The sequence below is a fragment of the Hyposmocoma kahamanoa genome, unplaced genomic scaffold, assembly GCF_003589595.1.
Source record: "Hyposmocoma kahamanoa isolate Upper Pololo Valley unplaced genomic scaffold, ASM358959v1 88, whole genome shotgun sequence".
Taxonomy (NCBI): domain Eukaryota; kingdom Metazoa; phylum Arthropoda; class Insecta; order Lepidoptera; family Cosmopterigidae; genus Hyposmocoma; species Hyposmocoma kahamanoa.
Genome location: NW_020654466.1, coordinates 73,995 through 95,850, shown reverse-complemented (window position 1 = coordinate 95,850; position 21,856 = coordinate 73,995). Strand labels below are relative to the sequence as shown.

The following is a 21,856-nucleotide window of genomic DNA, read 5'->3' as shown; positions in this document are numbered from 1 at the left end:
AGCATATACGGCTCAACTACAAAACATAAGAATTATTAATAACATATCATAAAATAACAATACCTGATAAATAAAAATGCTTATAAAATTTTTTTAAGAAATAACAATAAATAGGTAAACTAATAAACTTAATAAACTATTTCTCTTACTTTCTTTTTAAAACATTGTAAGGTTAACCCAAAAATATCAATATTATTTAAGTTTTTGTTATAAAAATCCAGAGAGCGTCTAAAGAAACCATTTTTAGAATAATTTGTTCTACTAAATTTGCATGAAAAGGTGGCTTTAGAACGCAAGTAGGTGCGAACTGGAACTCTTAAATTAATTTTTTGTAGTAGTTCTGATTTGAACAAGCCCTTCATTGTTTGCTAAATATGGTTCATTCTGTCGGTATATTCTGTATTCATTTTTCAGTAACTCATTTTAACGTCGTAAGTATTATAATCAGCTTTAGTTCGCTGCCAATTAATTAATTTTTTTCGGAACCTTCATTCTTTGCCATATTTTAAATATATAAAATATACGCCACCTTGGCCACAATTCCACCTAATGTTAATCTTGCAAGCCTTGAGTGATGCGCCTGATTAGTGCGCATGTGCCTGACAGCAACACTAATTAGTGTTGCAACACATGATTATCCGGGTCTGAAATTACGGAATTAATTTTGATATGAATACCAGAACACCTAGACAAGTACAGTGACAGTTATCGCTAGCGACCGCGTAATATGTTTACATCGAGTATATAATCAGAAATAGAGACAATAATGTCATTTATTTCTTTAAAAACTATTCTGCAATATCATTACGGTGCCTTGCGATTGGCCAGCCTGAATTCGAAACAATTGACGGGAGTCGTCAATTGTTAGCGAGCATGTATCACGAGTTTATCCATGGAAGTGCGTCCAGCATACCTGTTTATGTCGCCGAGCAGTGATGTGAGCGTTACTGCGTTCTGGTTTCCAGAAAACTCTTGTAATCGTACTCGCGGTAACAATCAGGTACGGAAGAACCAACATGACGGGAGTAACGGTAAAGTCACAAAGCCTTCTTCAATCGACGCTCTGTTTTTACGAAGCCACATAATAAATAAATATTGAGAGATAGCATAAAGATCCACGCAATCTAGTTTGCAGTAGAGCTCGTACAGGGAAGTACTGCCACGAATTATGTATTCAATACTGCGTTGGAAACTACAGACACTTGGGTTTTCTCAAATTTATATCTCAGGGTGACGGGCGCAGTGGCAGAGCTCCTCAGATCTTTGCGATTTAAAGCTCTTGAGTGGCACTGCAATGGATAGGCTGGGCTTAAAAAAATGTGACACTTATACTAGTGGAGCAGGTGAAAGAGGTTATCCGGAGCGTAGCGAGTGGAGGTTCGAGGTCTCTGACCACTCCAGTGGAACACATGTGTGACATACTGGCAAGTTAAATAAAAATTGACAAGACGTAGCGAACTGGGCTCATGACTATAAAAAAGACATGTCGTTATTTAGCGTAAATGTTTGCAACCTCTGCAAATTCACTGTAAAAGAAGCTATTTGTCTCGAGACGATTTGAAATTAAACTTATACGCAGTACCAGCAATCGTGTGATGGAGAATAATAAGCGCTAAGTTTTCAAACTCGTGGACCTACATAACTTCAAATTACCTTTTTCCCATACACAGCACACTAGCGCATATTGTACGTTGAAATCAATATCTTTACCAAACGACAAAAACAACTTTCGGAAAACAACGTTTAAAGTGTAAAGATATGAAAATAAGTTTTATTTATGGTCAATATTGCACGTAATATTGCACGTTCAGAACAATTTCTGAACGTTCAATAAATAAATAGCAAGCCGTACTTGCCTTGCGCAAAATAAAGAAAGAAAAATACATTCATTTGACTACCACAAATGTTTACAATACCACAATTCTGCCGTCCTAATTGAAAGTGCAGTAACTAGCATTTTTGACGAAATTGAGTTAAATGAATAATCGTTAACACCAAAACAAGATCTAGAAATGGCTCTAACTCACGTATCAAAATTCCCATCGGAACACTGTAATACAGGAAGTAAAACTGCAGTAACTTACTACAATGTATAACATTTGCTAATTTAAACTGCAGTAAGATTAGTTGTTATATAATTTTTGAGTCAACGGCGATGGAATTCTAGCAATAATCGCAGTATCTAATAGTTGCTGCACTTATTTTATTTATGTTTTAAAACCTTAACATACATATATAAATATGTTACCTTACAATTCTTCATTCTTTTACCTTTCTATTGATATATGCCATGTTGCTGTAACTTGCGTAGTTTTGAAGCTAGAGTAAATTTTAAATTATTTTCTTTAACCACGTTTTTCTCGGAAACAGGTTTGGCTTAGTTACTGCACTCTTAGTTAGGAGGGCAGATTGTGAGCAATACTTTCTTTTCTCTTATGTATTTTTTCCGTACTCGGAAACAAAATATTATGAAGTAGATGTACCTAGGTAGATTAAGTGTATACTTTGAAAGCAACATTTTTTCTTTATTTTGTATATTATGAAGTTAATGTGAATATCAAAGTTTGTGTTTTATTTTAATTTCCATTATTTTCTCACTTATATTTTGGAGACCGAACAATAAACATGTCTCTGTAAACCAATATATTTCACTTTATTACATACGTCCATCCTAAAAATTTGAAAATTAGAAACATCACCAAACAAGTCTAAAAGTTATTTAAAAAAACAAAAACCCGACTGCAAAAATATTTAGCTGGAAAGATTAAAAAATATTTTCCCCCAATTAACTTTATTTGATGTTCCCCTTCACTATTTTGATTATTTTTTTATAGTCAAAGTCAAAGATTATTTATTCCATAGGTAAAATAAATTTACACTTGGAAACGTCACATTTAAGCTACTGCTCGTTCACTACGCTGACCTCCCTGAGAAGAACGAGCAAGAAACTCTAGGGATTGCTCTTTTCAAATAAACTTAGATGCTATGGAATATACTTTGAATCAAATTTGTGTGGATTCTGGAGCCATGTCCTCTTTCCATACATCTTTATCTAACACGTAGTCTTCAATTTTGTAATATGATTTTTCGATCAAACTATTTTTAATGTAGTTTTTAAACTTAGGAAATGATAAACTTAATATATGCTCCGGAATCTTATTGTAAAAACGTATACAGTTCCCTATAAAAGAGTTGTTTACCTTGTTTAAACGAAATCGTGGTACCATGAGTTTGGACTTAGTTCTAATGGTAATATTATGGATATCTTCTTTCTTATTGAAATTATGTAAATTTTTACGGGCATATAAAATATTTGAGTAAATGTACTGTGATGCCACAGTCATGATACCAGTCTCCTTAAACTTTTCTCTGAGAGATACCCGAGAGCCTAGACGGTACACAGAACGAATCGCTCGTTTTTGCAATACAAATATGGTTTGAATATCTGCCGCTTTACCCCACATGAGAATCCCGTAGGACATTATACTACGGAAGTAACTAAAGTAAACTAGTCTAGCAGTACTAACATCGGTAAGCTCACGTATTCTGCGGACTGCGCATGCAGCGGAGCTTATAGCCTATGTCACTCCCACAATCAAGACGAATCTAACGACACCTCATGTGTCAAAATCCATCAAGCCGTTTAGACCGTACAGCGTGAAAAGACATGGACATACATACATACAATTGAAAAACTAACCCTCCCGCTTTCGAGTAAATATTCACACGTAAGACACAAATAAAAAATATTACAAAACAAAATTAAATTAAATTGAAACACTTATGTTATACACTTATATTTGGTAGCAGTAGAGCTCCTTGTGAAAGAGTTCGTCCAGGGAACGCCTTTTAAATACCTGGGGCGCACTATAGGTTTCCGGAATGAATAAGAAAAAAAATACTATAAATGGTTAGAAATTAATTTATTGGTCCTCATAATATTCTCCGTTAGCGTTAATGCACTTTTTCATACGAATTAACCAATTTTGAAAACATTTATGCCACTCTGAAACATTTTTCATACTCTTCGACAGCCTCTTCAGGTAATGAAAATCGTTGACCGCGTAACTGGTTTTTAATTTTTGGAAATAAATAAAAGTCACTAGGTGGCAGGTCGGGACTGTACGCGAGATGGCTCATAAGGTCAACGTTGTTCACCTTCAAAAATTCATTTGTCTGTCTGGCTATGTGAGAACTGGCATTATCGTGGTGCAAGATGATACGGCGTTTACGGTTTTTTTTACGGAGTTTGTCAATAACTTCCGGCAAACAAATGGTCGTGTACCAATCACTATTCACGGTACGACGATTCTCCAAAGCAACAGTAGCCACGTGTCCAGTTTTGTTAAAAAAAGAAGCAATCATCCGCTTAGAGGCACTTTGCACGCGCGCCACTTTGGTTGGTTTCGACTCATCTCCAAAGACCCATACGCTCGATTGCTGCTTTGTTTTGGGATCGTAACTATAAATTCATATTTCGTCACCTATTACTATGTCCCACACTAAATTTGACGCCCCTTCGTTGAATCTGGTGAGCATGGCATTGCATCGCGTCCCAATCCGTTTTTTGAGCCTCAGTCAAATTGTGTGGGATCCGCCGAGAGCACAGCTTTTTCACACCCAAATGTTTGTGTAGTATTGATTGTATTTGACTTATGCCTATGCCTAAAGATGCCCGAATCTCATGGTATGTTACATGTCTGTCTGTTTTGATCATACAACACCGAAACAGCATCGATGTTTTTGTTGTTCACAGCAGTGGACGAGCGACCATCACGAAATTCTTCATTGAGATTCATACGACCGCGTTTGAATTCTGCAAACCAGCTATAAGTAGTCGTCTTGCATGGTGCTTCATCGCCAAAAACAGTTTGAAGCCGAGCGAAGCTCCGCAGAGCTGTTAAATTACACTTAAAGTCGTAGAAAATCATGCTACGAAAATTTTCACGAGTTAAATCCATGGTGATGTAGACAACCAATTTCTAAAATGACGTCACAATTTAAAAACAAGCGACAGTCATATGAAACAAACTGAATTCTACAGCCAAAGAGTTCCATTTTCAAATGTTGTAATTACTTTTTAAATATTGTTTATGTAAGTGGCCAGTTCCGGAAACTTATAGTGCGCCCTATGTATCGACTCTAGTTTCCGCTAAACTCACAAATTAGAAAGCTGAAATAATACAGCGCTAACAACTGACCAGTGTGTATGTCTCCGTATATTCCAAAAATATTCTGTGTTTATTGTAATAAAGGTAATAATATCTCTATGGGGGGTGTTTCATTCAGTGGTGTGGAGAAAACAGCAAAATATTTAATTACAAAACAAACTGAATCACATTTCATCGGTAATTAAATATTAAATATGGAATGGAATGGAAATTTTTGTATGGTTTAGACGGCAGCTCATCAAGGTACATTGACGGATCTTGTTCTGTTCCACTGGACGCGATATTCAAACAAAAGTTTATACATAGCTTGATATGCTGTTGACTGTACACATACGTTTCCTGTTACATCTCGTTTATTGTCCTTTTAACTTTCATGAATAGCAAAAGCAGGGGCCGAGTGTCTCGCGTGCCGTAAATAATCGATCAGTGCGACCGATCGGCAACACCATGCATCGTTCATGAGTTTGACCCAGCCTTTGTCTACTAATACTACTGGTCACTGGACCCACATGAATCGAGGGCTTAGATAGACTCTTATTACGTTGGATAGACTTGTTGTGGCTCGTTAGTATCCTAGACCTTAGCCCGTTGAGCGTTTGGTAGTTTGATGTTCTTTCTAATAATGCGACGTAATATAAAACTTTTATATATATATAAGGAATTGGTTTTTCGTAGGAACATGGTCCTTCAAAGTCTTTTAACAATGGTAGGTGGCTATGACTTTTTACTATGATAGATAATTCACATTTCATGGTAGTGAGATGAATGTAGAAATGAATGAGTAAGTGGTTGGTAGATGACTGGCTTTATTTGTATTTGGGAAACTAATTTAAACTCTATGAAAGTATTTCGTCACGTAAACCTAGCTGTAAAGGTTTACAACTAGCAGCTCCGGCTAGAGATGTCGCTGTTCACTGTATTTAATTTTTTTGTTGAATAAAAACACTTAGAAGAACGCTTAGAAAAATATTCCTTCGATCCGGCCGTATTCAAACCGACGTCTTGTAGCAAACCGTGGCAGACGCTATGCCAACGTAGCCATGGAACGAACCAATCTCACGAATATTTATATGTGCTTGCTGTCGTATCTTTGTATTTGGTTTTTCAACGACTTTTTAGCCGTAGCGCCATCTATGAGAAATCTATGAAATTGGAACTTTTTTATTTTTTATTTTTGACTTACTTAAAAAAGGAGGAGGTTTCCAATTCGACTATTTTTTAAATTATTTTTAATATGTATGTATGTTACGCGATGACTCCGGCCGGATAATTTGTAAACCGATTTTGACGATTCTTTTATTGGAAAGAAGGTACTGGTCCCATTTAAATTTGAAGAAAGGGTGGCAAACTAGGGGATGAACCCGGTTTCGCGCACTTTCCGGTAACCGATTTCAATTGGCAAGTAGATGTAATTCCACTTTTGAGATCGGTTTTTTAGTACTCTGTAGGTACTGAGATTATATAATATCAAGTGACGGGATTTCACATTTCCACTCAGAGCTTTAAATCGCTAAGATGGGGCACTGCCACTAGACAATGAACATGATGAGTCACTTGTCAACATCTTGGTACATCACGCATCAACTTGGCAGTCAATTTGGCACATCACTCATGTGTTCCACAGGAATAGGAAAAGACTTTGGACTTCCAATTGCTATGTTCCTGATAATCCTATTTAAAGTTAATGTGATACAGCAGACTAGGAGAAAGAAGTTTACCGTGTATGAGCTCCAAGAGAACCTGTCATGTGTTTTTGGGTCTATAGTGAACAAAATTCAAATTCTAAACTTAGTCAACCTGTCTCGGAAAGTTGCAAGCGGCCGACCCAGACCTTATGCGACAATTTTAAGAGCAATTTTTTTTGTTATGAGCGCAATTGCCATTAGCAATTCTTAATACGAAGTAAGTTTAAAAAGTTATAGGAACGAGACCGCAACAAATCTTTTCAAAAGGATGTATGCAGTAATTTGTCATAACGTTAGATTTACGGACTTCCCGAACAAGATGACCCGCGGCGCGCCGGCCAATTTTACGTTACTCAACTCCAGGTAGCAAGGTTGAAACGTGGCAGAAGCGGCCCGTGGTTGGATGAGAAAAAATAAAATCAACTCAGATACTTGTTAAGCCTTTATGAATAAAAGAATGTTTGTTTTAAACAACACTTGTAATGAAAATAATATAATACATTACATTTGAGAAATTTGAAACTTTTTAAAATAAAGAATGCGCGTGTCAGTCCGCGCTACGTTGGCTAGTTGCTCTGCTCGAGTGCCGGGCTCCTTGTCCAGCGGGAATGGAACGTCGCGAACATAGCGGCTTTAATAAGCTCTCGCACTCGCAATCGTCTTTATGTTCCTGAAGGCTGCCTCACGGCCACCAGTGCACAGCAACCAGATGGCCTGGTTCACTTGCAGTTCACTCAGACGTATGTAAATAACCCAAGAATCAGTCCCATATCTAACTTTTGGTTATACAAGCACTATTACCTGTGGAAGCCTGCTTGCACAGAGAACTTATTGGACAAATTCTGATTAGCCCGTTGACACAGGCTTCACCCGGTTCTCAAAAAGGTGGTGTCCCCCAGGTGCACGCACCCTTTGTCTAGGGAGGCACCGGAGCTGTTGATTCGCTCACCTCCTGTTGTGCATAGCATAACTACTTAGTGGCAACTCCACCGATAAGCGGTTGACTCTAAATTCCGCCAAATTTCCGATTTGGTGGCGGAGCTGTCGGCACGCTCATCTCCCAACGTCAATGCGTCTCACCAATTCCAAAATCAGTCACAAAATATAAGACTAACTCCTTACGGTAACATGGAACTGTCTGTCAAGTGCCCTGACAGATTTAAACCAAAGAGACTTATTGCCAACGACTCACGACGAATTATCGATTTTCTATTAGATACATTTCGGAGAGTGTGCAATTTCCAGGAACTTACAATTTAGTTCCACCCTCACTAGTAATCCTTTGGTCGACTAGAAAGTCCATAACCCTCCATCATTATGTCATTGATTTAGCAACCAATTGCACAAAGTGCTTTGCCTAATTTTTTCTGATGCATCTACGGCGAAAGAATGATTATACTGCGGGCATTAGGTTTTCCCCAAAGCTACAACTTAGGACTATTCAGAGCTAGAGCGAATATGCAAGGACCTACTAGACAAACGCGTAACATCAGTTGAGAACTAGCATCACAGTCTAATCTCGGCTGTGGCATTAACTGAGTGAATTCTGTTGCATACGCCACAGCTGCACATATGACGGTAATTCAATTTGTGTAAGGGTGAGGCCAGACGAGCGCAATTTTGTGAGTTATGAGCGCGCATAGTTTGAGTTGCGCAGTTTGCGCTGCATTCGGTTTCATATAAAAGTGCGGTTTGTTTCACACGACGACGCAAAATGAGTTATCTGCCGACTCACGGGAGTAATGACGACTGACTGTCGGTCGCATCGTTTGACGGGCTGGCGCGGGTTGAGGTAGGGGTGAGGGAAGGGGTCACTTTGGTATAAACGCTTAAAAAGCAACTGAATAAAATACGTTCGTCTGGCGCTCCAACCGAATTTCGGTCGAGCGCAAACTGCGCAAACTCAAAAAATGCAACTCACAACTCACAAAATTACGCTCGTCTGGCCTCACCCTTAACTATTTAAAATTTGATATATTTTTTGCTTTTAAATTCTGTCTTTTTTACTGTTCCTTTTTGTGTATTTTTATGTAGTGGCGTTGCAATAAATGGGTTCTATTCTACATTGTAGTATAGTATATTCATATAATTCAACTGCCTCTGTGGCCGAACGGTTACCATGCTGGACTGCCATGCAGAGGTCCCGGGTTCGATTCCCGGGCCAGGAGAAATAATTGTATTTATATCGTGAATTTGTGGTTGTCTATGTGTGTGTCCATGGCACTCGCGATACAGGGTTTCCCTAGTGTGCGTGTTATTATTATTAGTTTTAGACCTATAACACATATTAATTGTGATCCGATATTTAATCCCAATCCCTTAAAACCTGCAAAAACACGCATCCCTTCAGGAAAATAATTCTCCGCCTGTCCATTCACTTCGTCCTCTATGTCATCTTAGTCTTTTTTAAACCACTTCTCCAATATTTTTCAGTGTTGCCATTTTGTTTTCGTTTAATTGTACCCAAATCTGATATTTGATTTATTTGATTATTGCAAGTAGTAATAAGCATTTTAAATTGATCATATAGCTTTTGCTAACAGTAGCAAGGCCTTCCCCACTCTTACATAAAAAAAAAGATTCTCACCTCTCACACAATCACTTTTCACAAAATCAGAATGTTTAAAAGGGGGAGGCTGTATTCCCCGGCAATAGGCACAGTCGGCCGGGGAATATTATTATTATGAAATGTTGACAGAGGGGGTGCGGTCAGGAGTTGCAGTCATCAATTATGCGTCACAGGCGATGGCAATAAATTACACCGCAATTACGTGAGCTCCTTAAAACGCGTACGGCACGTCGCCGCCATTGATTTTAGCATCTGATCAATTTGTTCCAGCGAGAAGTATTCCCTTGGGAGGCTGACAGCCCAAAGCCGACTACGCCAGAAGAAATATTTGTGATGGAAGACTTGAAGAGGAAATTTCGCCAAGGTGAATACCCTAGTTAAGACCTAGCGCGCATTTGTGACGAAACTGTTTCTAGATTACAGTGACGAAGAGTGGATTTCAACTAAAAGTCGATCAGTATAACTAGGTCTTTTAGTCTCGGTATATTTTGCGGCCCGGAATAAAAAAAGTCGAGAGACTCGCCGTCTCGAAAATACCGGGATAAAGTAAATGTCTCCATATTCATAGGTTAGGCGTTTAGGCAAAATGTCACTCAATATTATATTATTACATATTGTTTATTAAAAAAAACCGACCTGAACAGTTTCTGGAATGGATTTCATCCTTTTTGTTAACCGATTTCAATAAAATATGTCATTTAGATGTAATTACACAAACTGTTGAGAATAATAAAAGGCATTCAAAGGCACTCGCGGGCACTCGCGGGCACTCGCAGGCACCTAACTTAAGTAAAGATTTGAAAACATTTCCACTATATCTGGTGGAGTCGCGGACTTACATTCTGAACAGATTGTTACATTACAGGCGAATGGTCCCGGTGTAGGAGGCTACCGAATGTTACAAGTGTTGCGCAACGAATGCTCGGTTCTCCTCCCTCATCGATGTAATGTTCGCTTTTGAACTGTTACATTACAAGCGCATCCTCGCGATGAAGGAGCGCCCTTAGAGGTGGAATAGTTTCTTCAAATTAGAATGGGACCATAGATTCAACGAAACCGGTTCACAAATGTTGAAGTATAGCATATCACAAAAAAAAATCCAGCAGTTTAAATACTATAAACTAAAACACCTTTCTTGTGGTATTAGTTTCTTATCTTAAAGCTATAACGGCCAATCTGCCTTTCTCGCTTGCACATTGATAATTACTATATCGCCTAACTCGATATCAATCAGGCTTATTTACCATTTAAAGTGGTGTAATTAAATGATACGTTACATAGGAATGAAAGAGACAGATGATGACAGATTGCCACGTCGCGTCGGAAAAAACTGTCAGGCGTTTTGTTTCTTCACATTTAAGTGAAAATGTTGTTGTTAGATTAACGTATTATATCGCACATTTCGTAATAAAATAATTGAAAAAGTAAATTTTTGTGAAACTAATATATCGTTTTTGTTCATCCAATAGTATTACGTCATTCTTGGCTACAACCAAATAGCATTTAGAGCTGGTACGTACATTATCTTTTTTAAATATATTTTGTCAATGTCCCATTTATTATTTTTGTTACTTTATGCGATATATATATATATTGGTTTTTTAATGCAAGTCGCTGTGAATCTGCTGCTAGATTCGCAGATTTCATCATTATTCTGTTTTTAACATTGACTTACAAATAAATGGACGACGGGTCTAATACAACAACCACGAAAAAAATGTCCCAAGTCAACCTATTCGAAATTTAAATTGTTATGTCATCGCAGTATCGCGCTGTCCGTAGAACAAATGAAGACTAAAGCGGAATGTCGCGCTCTGTATACGATTTTAGCGCCTTACAAGTGCGGACACTTTTTAGCGCGGACCCGACGTCCATATAATTTGTGTATATTGTACCGATAACTTGCATGATAGTGCCAACATGGAGAGGGAGAGAAGGGCCTGTCTATTAGATGTAATATGCTCGCCCGCAGGTTTGCTCGTTGCACCAAAGATGTAAAGATTTCATTATTTAAAGCATATTGCCAAAACTTTTACACAAGCAGCCTGTGGGTGAAGTATACGCAGAGAACCCTGAATACATTAAGGGTGCAATATAACAACGCTTTTAGGATGCTGATGGGGCTGCCGCGACACTGTAGTGCGGCATGTTCACGGAGGCGCACACAGATGGCTTTAATGCCATTATGCGCAAGAAGGCTGCCTCACTTATGATGCGTGTGCGCGGCAGCGCTAATAGCATCCTAGCCGTTGTTGCCAATAGGCTGGACTGGCCCTACCAACTACATTGGGTGCAACTACGCGTGCGTAGGGTAGTGGTCTAGACTTTCACTTCTTTTCACTAAAATTAAGTAATTTTGTATAGTACTAACCATAGCACGTAAGAAAAATTTACTGTATTACTAACATTATTATGGATCATGGTCCGAAATAAATAATTCTATTCTATTCTATTCTAATATTCCATCCTCAACGAACAATAAAGTGACGTCATTTTTGGCAAACACACAAAAGCGATTGAAAACAAATAACGTAATTGGCAATCACAAATATTAATAAAGTCATCTTTGAAATGGAAATGACGTTTTCCATTATATGTGATCCCAATCAAAATTATTAATTTTGTACTTATTGTGCAGCTGTATTCAGAATGTAAATATTTAGTAGTAGTAGAGCTCCTTGTGAAAGAATTCCTCCAAGGAAGTATTGCCACCATACCATTTCTATAACTTCTCACATTACCGTGTACCGGTTTTCTTTTATTTATTTATTTATTTATTTATTTATTTATTTATAACGATACATCTACCCTTACAGCTATGCATAGCCAATGTGATAGAGTACAACTCAAGTGACTTATAAGCTACTAACTAAGAAAAATGTAATATGTACTATGTATATACATGTAGGTGCTAACCATAAATTCTATCAATTATCCTATATTTACAAATTGTATTATATTTGAACATAACAAACAATAAAAAGAGTCATTCTTGTGAATTCACACAGTGTACATGAAAACAAATCAATTCTGTCCGCCACCTCGTTTAAAATTCGTAACGCTCGTGTGAATGGGGCCTTTTGGTTAAGATTAGTCCGAGAGCATGGCACTGCCAATAACTGCGGTTTTCGTCGCCTCCCCACGTAGTCATTGGGTACGGTTTTAAAGGACAAGGGCGTTGGTGAAATAATTACAGTCTCATATAGACTTTTCAACTTACGTATCAGGGTGATGAGTGCAGTGGCAGTGTCTGTATCTTTGTCATGTAAAGTACTGAGTAGCACTCCAAGTGCTATGAATAAGCGAGTCACGTAAGACGCACGACTCGTTCGACCCGGAAAGCTTTCCATTGGTTAAACGATTTCGCGATAACTTCCGTCCGTTCAGCGCGCTAAGTGTGTCGCCTTAGTTTTTTAAACCATTTTACCGATGAATTGGGTGTTTTCGAGATATGCCACTTTTGTAGAAAGCCACCGATGTTAGTATTATAGTCTATGACGGTGTGATATGCTATTTGAAATGGTTGCATTTAGTTAGCTGGTTAGTTTGGAATTTTGTGCCGCTGCACGCGGTGTCGTTGTGCAACAATGTTTATACAACACGTCTAAGAGACGTGTTGTTTGTGCAACTATCTTGCTGCTACGTGAGGTGTGTAGAAAGTGAACGGATCGTCGCCGCGTGGCGCATATGACGGGAAAATTCCGATGTTGATTCCGCGTAACCGCAGAGCTTTAAATCGCGAAGATCTTAATGCGAGCTTTACTGCATGTCGGTTTGGAAGGGTGCTTGTGAAATTACATATACATGGGACTTGTTAACGTGTCTCAGAGACGCGAGCGTAGTAGCAGTGCCCCTCGGGTCTTTGCAATTTAAAGCTCCGAGTGAGCAGGCCTGTCGCTTACCACTAGGCGCTGGACTTGTTCTTAATTACGATATTAAGTACGTATCGTCTGAGATATTCCTTAGGTCTCGAGATCAAAGTATCTAAGATCCTAGTACTTCAAATGACAAAAGCCTGTACTTGATTGAGCAGGACGTAATAAACGTCTCGAGCCATAGATTAATGGCCGAGGTACATCATCAGCATTCTTACCTTTCCAAACCGGGACGCGGTAATGCTCGCATTACTTCTTGACGGCAGAAATAGGTAAGGTGTCAGTATCTCCCTGGGTGAAGTCTTTCGCAAGGAGCTCTACTGCTACTAGAACCGTCTTTTAAGTCCGGTAACTCTTTTCCTTAGAGAACATATGTCACTGCCCGACGCACTTGAAGTACGTTCCGCCGATGAAGGAGCAGCACAAACCGCCCTCCAGCTCTGACGAATCCTACTATTCGATCATCGAGATTCGTGAGTCTTTTATAAAACAAAATTAATTTTCAAGAGCGCGAAAAGCTACATTTCTTAATGCTGTGTTTTGACAGTTAATGTCACGTTTATATTTACTCCAAACGTTATGACGACTGTGCCTCTACCATGAGATTACAGTGACAGTTGTCGCTAGCGACCGCGTTAAATATTTGTGTGCAAAATATTGTTTCTTCTTGTGACCGCTGTATAATTTGTCATACAAAATTACGATGTAATTTACGCTGTCCCAGTAAAGTCGTGGTAGAGACACTGTTTTAATTTTTGTTGATAATTGTCTCAACATTGAAGAAATCATGGTGGTAAGCGTAAACGAGACTTCACTATGCTGCGTTCAAACATTTACTATGCAAACAATATTTTTGTTACGTATTTAAAAAAAATCATACTTACCTTTATTTTGTACCTTTCTTGCGTAAAAGTAAAAATCAAACTGCAAGTGTTAAGGTGGGTTTTCACCGACGAGACGAGACAAGGCGAGACGAGGATTGAAATTTGTAGGACAAAATTTTTATTTTCTCCCAGCTCATTTTCGATGGAAATGGTCTGGATTGACGACGATGGGCGAGAATAGAAATATTTGTTGATGTAATATTGAATCCTATTGCAGCCTACAGAGAGTATTATACTCTGCAACGCGCACGGTGTTGCGCGAGCTCGCGATGGCTATTAATATCAATCGCGATATTTTTGGTGGAAATAGGCCGGCGAGATTTCAAATCTCGTCTCATCTCGTCTCGTCTACCTCGCCTGTGGAAAACTACCTTTACTTTTGATATGTACTCGACTGATGGAAAACAAAACTTCAAAAATTTTTGGTTATATAAACTTCTCCCAGTTAAAAAAAAACTATAAATTCAGTGTAATTAGAAAGTAGATAGAAATTTCTTGAGCTCGTCTGCGACTACATGGCTTGGGCATTGTGTAATTATTCTGGTATATTATTAAACACTAACTAACGATGTTGTATGGCAGTGACGTCACCACCGGAGCTGACTCGTCGGTGTTTGTGCCGCAAGTGCGGTTCCGCCGCCGTTATGCCCGACGCTGAGCACCCCTATTGCCTGCAGTTTTGGCGCATGCCGCTGCGCACTGGTCTCTTTTAGCACCATTTTTTCTGAATCATTTCAGTTTTAGCTTTAGTTTTTGAATTAGTTTGAACTTTAGACGTAGGTTATGTCCGCCATTGTGATGTATTTTTTGTTACAAAATGGCGCACATTATTGTTGTACCTATGTTAAGTAACAAAATCATGAAGTTTCCAATTTACTCGTATAAAACTTCTGCTTATGCTTATACCTCAAAAAAACACCTATACAGCGTGTAACGGAAAAAGTGTAATAATATAAATAGGTTAAATACTGTACCTTATGTAGAAATTATTGTTATGATGTTCCACCCCTTTTTCGCTTAACAAGCGTGGCTTGTATGGGCCACAACCGCTGCTGCTATTTCTTCTTATTTTTTTGACTGTATGTGTATTTTTTTATCAATGTATTTTAGTTTCTTTCTGATGATTCTGATGCGTGTAACTATAGCCTAAACCCTCTCATTGTGAGAGGAGGCCCAACAGTGGGACTATATGTGTTTAAGCTACCTTTTTTTCTCAAATTAACCATAACTATTTTAGAATGTTAATCCATTTATGTTACTCATGTCTCCTCACGTATTTCCTTGTGTGTTGCAGTGTGGTCTCGAGAGATCGCGCTGCGCAACATGTGCCCATTGACGGTGCGGTGGCACGCCTCTGTGCGTTATGCGGAGCGCCAGCCCGTGCGTACACTTGCCACAGGTCACTTATAGGCTGTCTTTTTTGAAGACGGAGTGAAATGACATTTGTAGGGTTGCCAGTTTTCATAAAATTTTAAATAGTTGTAGTAGTTGTCGATAGTTTTATCGATAGATTATGAAAAAAGATAAAATTTTACCGAAAAATGCCTGAATTGTGAATGTTTTGAAGTTCTGATGATTACTATTTGCGTTATTTATTGCCTTCTTTATTCTTATTTTGACAGTTGGCCTACTAGTATTGAGATAAATTTTTATTAATTTACATTTTAACAATAATAGCTGTATTTGATTATCTATATTGAATTAAAATGAATAACTTTAAAATATGTCTCCTGTATGTGTTTTTCATAAATATAGTTCTAAATACAATGTGTGTATGTATGAACTTACAAGAATTAACAATTCAAATGAACTTGTGCTCAGTAATTGGATGAATAATGGGTCGAGAATGATTTGAATGAAATAAGTTCGGCCATTTATTATATAAGCGTGACCAACATTCAGTCGATAATCGATAGAATATTTATCGACTTCGAACACTAGCTGCTCTCAAGCGGGCAGCGCTTCTGCGCTATGAAATGTCATTTTATTCCGTCTTCAAAAAAGACAGACTCACATCTTTTCTACTTCTGTACTTTAATCTATCAATTCCAATTTCCTAAACTATACCACACAGGCGCTTTTATAGTTCTGAATCAAAATTATATTGTCTATGGTACTCGCTGAAATTGAAAATTCAAAAAAGAGTGTCGTATCTTTGCTAATTAAAATATCAAATATGACGCAGCTCAATAGCTCTACTGTTTTCTGATGTCGTAAATCGGCCTAAAGGTCTTGTAATCGGGCCATAAACCTATATTTAAAAAAATGATTGCTTAAAATATACGCGTTACTTGGCTACATCTATTCTATCTCTTTGGATTTTTGTTTTAGTGAGTTTGTTTGGCTTTCGTATGAGTTTGTTGTCATGGATTGTTAAGAAAATATACAGTAAATATTGCTTTCATTATTTTATTTACTCATAGAACAAGTATTGTACGTATTGTTTACATAATTAGGTCTTAAAATGTCGTACCTTTTACTTTTTAACACGGTATTCTAAGAAACTTCATCATGCAAAGATTGCATAAAATACTATTATTGGTTCACACTTGATATCATAATCCTACATTATTATTTTACGGAATTTTGAAGAACGTATATTTGTATGAGAAATTGATTTATATGACACCAAGCAAACGGGCAGAAAAAGTCGTGCATGCGTATGGTGATAAACGCTACGTTACCCATAACAGTTGCACCGTTAGTGGAATAAGGGCACATCTGCAAAATGCCAACTTTTCAGAAGAGAGGAACACACACGTTGCTTTTCAAGAATAAGTCTGTAAATCCAAAATAGATCCTTTTTTTATCTTATTAGAGATTCAGAAAATGTGAAATTTAACTGTGAATGGGACGCCGAGCTTTTCATTGGTTAAAACAATCACGTGGGATGGTCTACGATTCATCAGCTTTGCGCGGCGGAGACGTCAGTTTATTTCAAAACATTTTCTTGGTGAATTCGGTATTGTTGAGATTGGTCGCAGTTCTAGAAACTCATTGAGTCTGCAGACAAAATAATAAACAAATGAATATTTTTAATCTCCAACGTCAGGAGTTGAGATCGAACGCATTTGTTAGGAGTTTCCATAAAAGATTACGTTTCAAACTCGGTCCTATTTCACTTCTCTCCGTTCACCGTCATACCTCTTCAAGTTATTATTTTTCATTCTAATAAATCAACGTCGTTTGCCGAACTCGCAAATATAATTTGTATCGAAAATGTTCAATCTCGTCAATATTCTTGGATCCAATAGTAATTTGTCTGAAACTTTATTATGCTACGTACACCCAACTTTTGCCAATATTCTATGTTGATAGTAATAAAGTTTTTCTCATTATTTGTTAGTTGTGAGCGAATATATCGTCTCATCGCGGAGTTTTATTAAAAATCATGTCTAACATAACATATTGAAGGGACTATATCTCACTACAGTACCTATTTATAACCAATAGGGAATCGGACAATTTTTCAGAAAGTGTCTAGAATTAACTAAAATATATATGTACAGCCATGAAAAATAATATTTTATTAAAATAAAGCTTAATAGTCTCTAAAATGTGCTAAAACTACGTTAAAATTTAAATAGAAACAAATTGGCGCGCAAACGTAACAAAATGTCAAATTGAACGCGTGACGTCATTAGTAGGTAAACATGCTACGAAATCAAAGGCAAGGTGTTATTTTAAAGTTTTTGTGAAGTTTGAAGTCGTTATGGAAAGGAAAACATATCGTTGGTGTGTAGTACCTCAATGTAGGAATACTTCTATAATTACCCCAAATAAACTATTTATTGATGTACCTCGAAAATCCGACATACGAAAAAAATGGTTGGTCCTAGCACGACGAAATGTCTGTAAATTCAGCGATATACTTTTGTGAGGATCACTTCGACGTAAGTACACTTTATGCAGTGAGTGATACATAGATCGAAGCATGTGTTAATAATTATATAGTAAATGTTTAAGTAGCTTAAGTTAATATCTTGCCATCTCACCGTTAAGGTTGTGACATAGGATATTGCTTTCGATATAATTATGACTCGCGCGCTCTTCATCGATTGTTTTTCACATACACCATGCAATTGGCCTCATTGAGGAGTCACCGGCTAAGCTAATCACTGATGGCCAATGTCACTATTGTCTATCATTACTTGTCATTGTTGTGATACCTTGACGTGTTAAATTTTGTTGATGAAAATTTCGCTAAAATGTTTTGATGATGACAGTTGCTAATTTAAAAGAAGAATTTATTTTGTGCAATGCATTGATCCATGGTTTCTTTCTTTTCAATTTGGCAGGGAAACATGGATTAAACGGACCAGTGAAGTGTGAAGTGGGCGTTCTCTTGTAGCCATAGTTATGTCCTATAAAACAAAATCATGAGAAAAACCTATCATTGATATTTATAGGGTTTCTAGTTCTATGCTAATTCTAATAAGAACTATTGAATATAGTGCCATCTAGTGTTAAGTATCGGAACTCCATGGTAGTACTTTATACATCGAGTATATAACCAGAAATACAGACGAAATAAGGGCCTTAGATTCTTGGCAACTCATCAGTGATACATCACTTATAAATGTCTACTCTCGTTTGCACTGAAATTACAAATTTGAAAGCTGAAATAGTACAGCGCCTACAACTGACCTGTGTGTACGTCTCTGTATATTCCAAAAAAATTCAGTATTTATTTTAATAAAGATAATATCTCTAACAATAGCGTGCAGTTCCATTCGATGGTGTGGGGAACAACAGCAAAACATCTTATTACAAAACAAACGGAATCAAATTTCGTCGGTAATTAAATATGTAATTTTGCAATTCTCGTCCCTTATAGCAAAGCTCAAGTAAACTGGGCGATTTGAAGTAAAACAATTGACGACACTCGTCAATTGTTTCGAATTCGGGTCGGCCAATCGGAGAGCAGTTGTCACAGTAATGATATGGCAGAATAGTTTTCAAACAAATTAAATGACATTTCGTCTCTATTTCTGGTTATATACTCGATGACTTTATATTAGCTATTTATAGAATAAGATATAATATGGTTAGTTTTGACGTTAGTAATAGCTAACGTAACTGGATTGAAATAGGTTTTTTTTGCGAAGACGTACATACTATTTGTCCAATTTCGTTTGATAATTGTATCCCATCAAGATTGTGTTATTATGTAATTGTACGACTAAGTTTAGGTACATGTGTTTGGCGAGAACAAACAAAAGTTTGTGTATTCCAGGAAAACAGTATACCTACTGCTTTATTTTCATTAAAGAATTGCAGAATATAGAAGCATATGTATTGTGTTAGCAGATGTAAATTGTTTTTTTTTTAAGTACAATATGTGGAGCTTCACTGTCTAACAACACCACTCATCATGCGTCAGCTAGCAAGATAAATAATTAGTGTGGCCTTCAATTCATTCCAATTTGATAATGAACCTCTTTGCAATTCCGTGAGAAGCGTCTTTGAATGAAACACCTTTCACTTGTCCCTCCTATATTCAAAGGAGCAAACAGTCAAGTTCGCAAAAAATAAACGAAAACAAACAATGAGAAGCCTTTTAATTTTTCCATTCATCTGTCAAATTGATAGATTGAGATGTAATTTTTAGAGAAATGTTATTGTATTTTTATTCACGATGATGGTAAAAATGTACAAATAGCATGGATTTTAGGATTTAGGCAATGTTTTTTTTTTGTATAAGTAACCTCATACATCATTTTGCAAAGTGACAAGAGACGGGACGAACAAGCCGTGGCCTGGTGCTAAGTGACACCCGTTAGCTATATTTATTGTGAACCAATGATATTATACTTGTAAACAATAGATGCGCAATCTGCGCCTCCAAACGGCCCCACGGCACTGTTGTCCACAGGCAACAGTGTCATCAGTCACCATCTTGAATTCGAGTGAGTACAGCGTCACCGAGATGTGACAAAAAAGTATCAAAAAGATATTCTTAATATTAACCTTAGAGCTAAGTCCAAACTCATGGTACCACGATTTCGTTTAACCAAGGTAAACGACTCTTTTATGGGGAACAGTATACGTTTTTACAATGAGATTCCGGAGGATATATTAAGATTATCATTTCCTAACTTTAGAAACTACATTAAAAATATTTTGATTGAAAAATCATATTTCAAAATTGAAGACTACGTGTTAGATAAAGATGTATGGAAAGACGACATGGCTCCAGAAACCACACAAATTTGATTCAAAGTGTATTCCATAGCATTTAAGTTTATTTGAAAAGAGCAATCCCTAAAGTTTCTTGCTCGTTCTTCTCACGGAAATCAGAGTAGTGAACGAGCAGTAGCTTAATGTAATGTAAATGTGCCGTTTTCAAGTGTAAATTTATTTTATGTATGGAGTAAATGATCTTTGACTTTAACTAAGCCAAGAAACAAATTAGCGGACTTTACGAATTTTTCTATGTGCTTGTTGCTGATTTTTGTTTTTGGGTTTTACCGACTTTTTTTGCTTTAGTGCCAACTGCGAGAAATCTATTTCTTGTATCAGCCTTTACAGCTACCAGCAGCTGACTAGAAATATCGCTTTAACATTGTAATTTTTAAGTTTATTGAATGTCATGATTTTGGACCATCATGATATTCAATTATTTGTGTGAAATTACTGCACTATTTTAGGTTTCTCACAGATGGCGCTACGGCAAAAAAGTGGTTAAAAACAAAAAAGCAAAGATCTGCAACAAGCACAAAGAAATTTTTTTGTATTAATAATTAATAACAAACTAGTGGAGCAATTTCACAAAAATATTGTGTCCAACATCGTGACATTTAAAAACTTAAGTGGAGTGTTATAATATTTCACATAATATTGACCATTTGTGTCGTGTAGTCTTAATATTTTTATGACTTCACCGTTATGTGGCTTTATTTGCTCCATGGGTACATACACTTTTGCTTCTACTATTATGTATTAGGGTTTTAAAATATCACAAATTACTTATTTGTTATGGAAGTGCAGCCTTGTTATGCAAGTTGTTGATTGAAGCGAGTGCTGGTATTGAAACTTGAGCAAGCGAAGTAGCCTAAGATTGACCACGAGTGAAGCGACTAGTTCAAAAATACAATTCTGAGCGTAGGAAAGTGGTGGATGAAAGAAAAACAGTTCAACTCTAAAACATCAGTTTTACTCATTCATATATGTATAAAAAAAAACATTAATGAACAGAATTAGTTATCGTTGTCAATTTAATGTCAACAATATTAAGAATAAAATATAAAAAAGACGATTTGCCACTAGCACTTTGTATCAACTATCAAATTTAGCCACTGTAAGGAAACTCTGCATCACTCAAACTGTACTCAGAGAACAGAGGTCTCTAAAATATGATCTAAATATTTCGACGGAGAAGGAAAGACATTGTGGTACAAGTACCTGTAGTAGATACAACATTTGCAAACAGGTAATTCAGCAAACGATCGGCCCATTTGTACAATTTAATTAATAAGGAATTAGAAATATACGCCAAAAGTTATAGAGACTGCAAAAAAGTTATATCAAAATGGCTACAGTCGAAATCGTATGAGCAAACCGAAAATCTATTAGAACACTTGCTTTAAAAACACTACTTTCCTAATCTATGGCAACAGGCTAAAACACACACACACACACACACACACACACACACACACACACACACACA

General features: G+C 37.0%; 1 protein-coding gene across 1 annotated transcript in view; it reads left to right on the top strand.

Moving 5' to 3' along the window:
• LOC113235860 overlaps positions 1-21,856 on the top strand; it is a 44,160-nt gene that overhangs the window by 14,722 nt on the left and 7,582 nt on the right. Inside the window, exons 19-22 of the mRNA XM_026471783.1 lie at positions 9,696-9,789; positions 13,666-13,773; positions 14,767-14,886; positions 15,479-15,583. Coding sequence (XP_026327568.1) covers positions 9,696-9,789; positions 13,666-13,773; positions 14,767-14,886; positions 15,479-15,583 — 427 coding nt within the window. The remainder of the gene's footprint in view (positions 1-9,695; positions 9,790-13,665; positions 13,774-14,766; positions 14,887-15,478; positions 15,584-21,856) is intronic.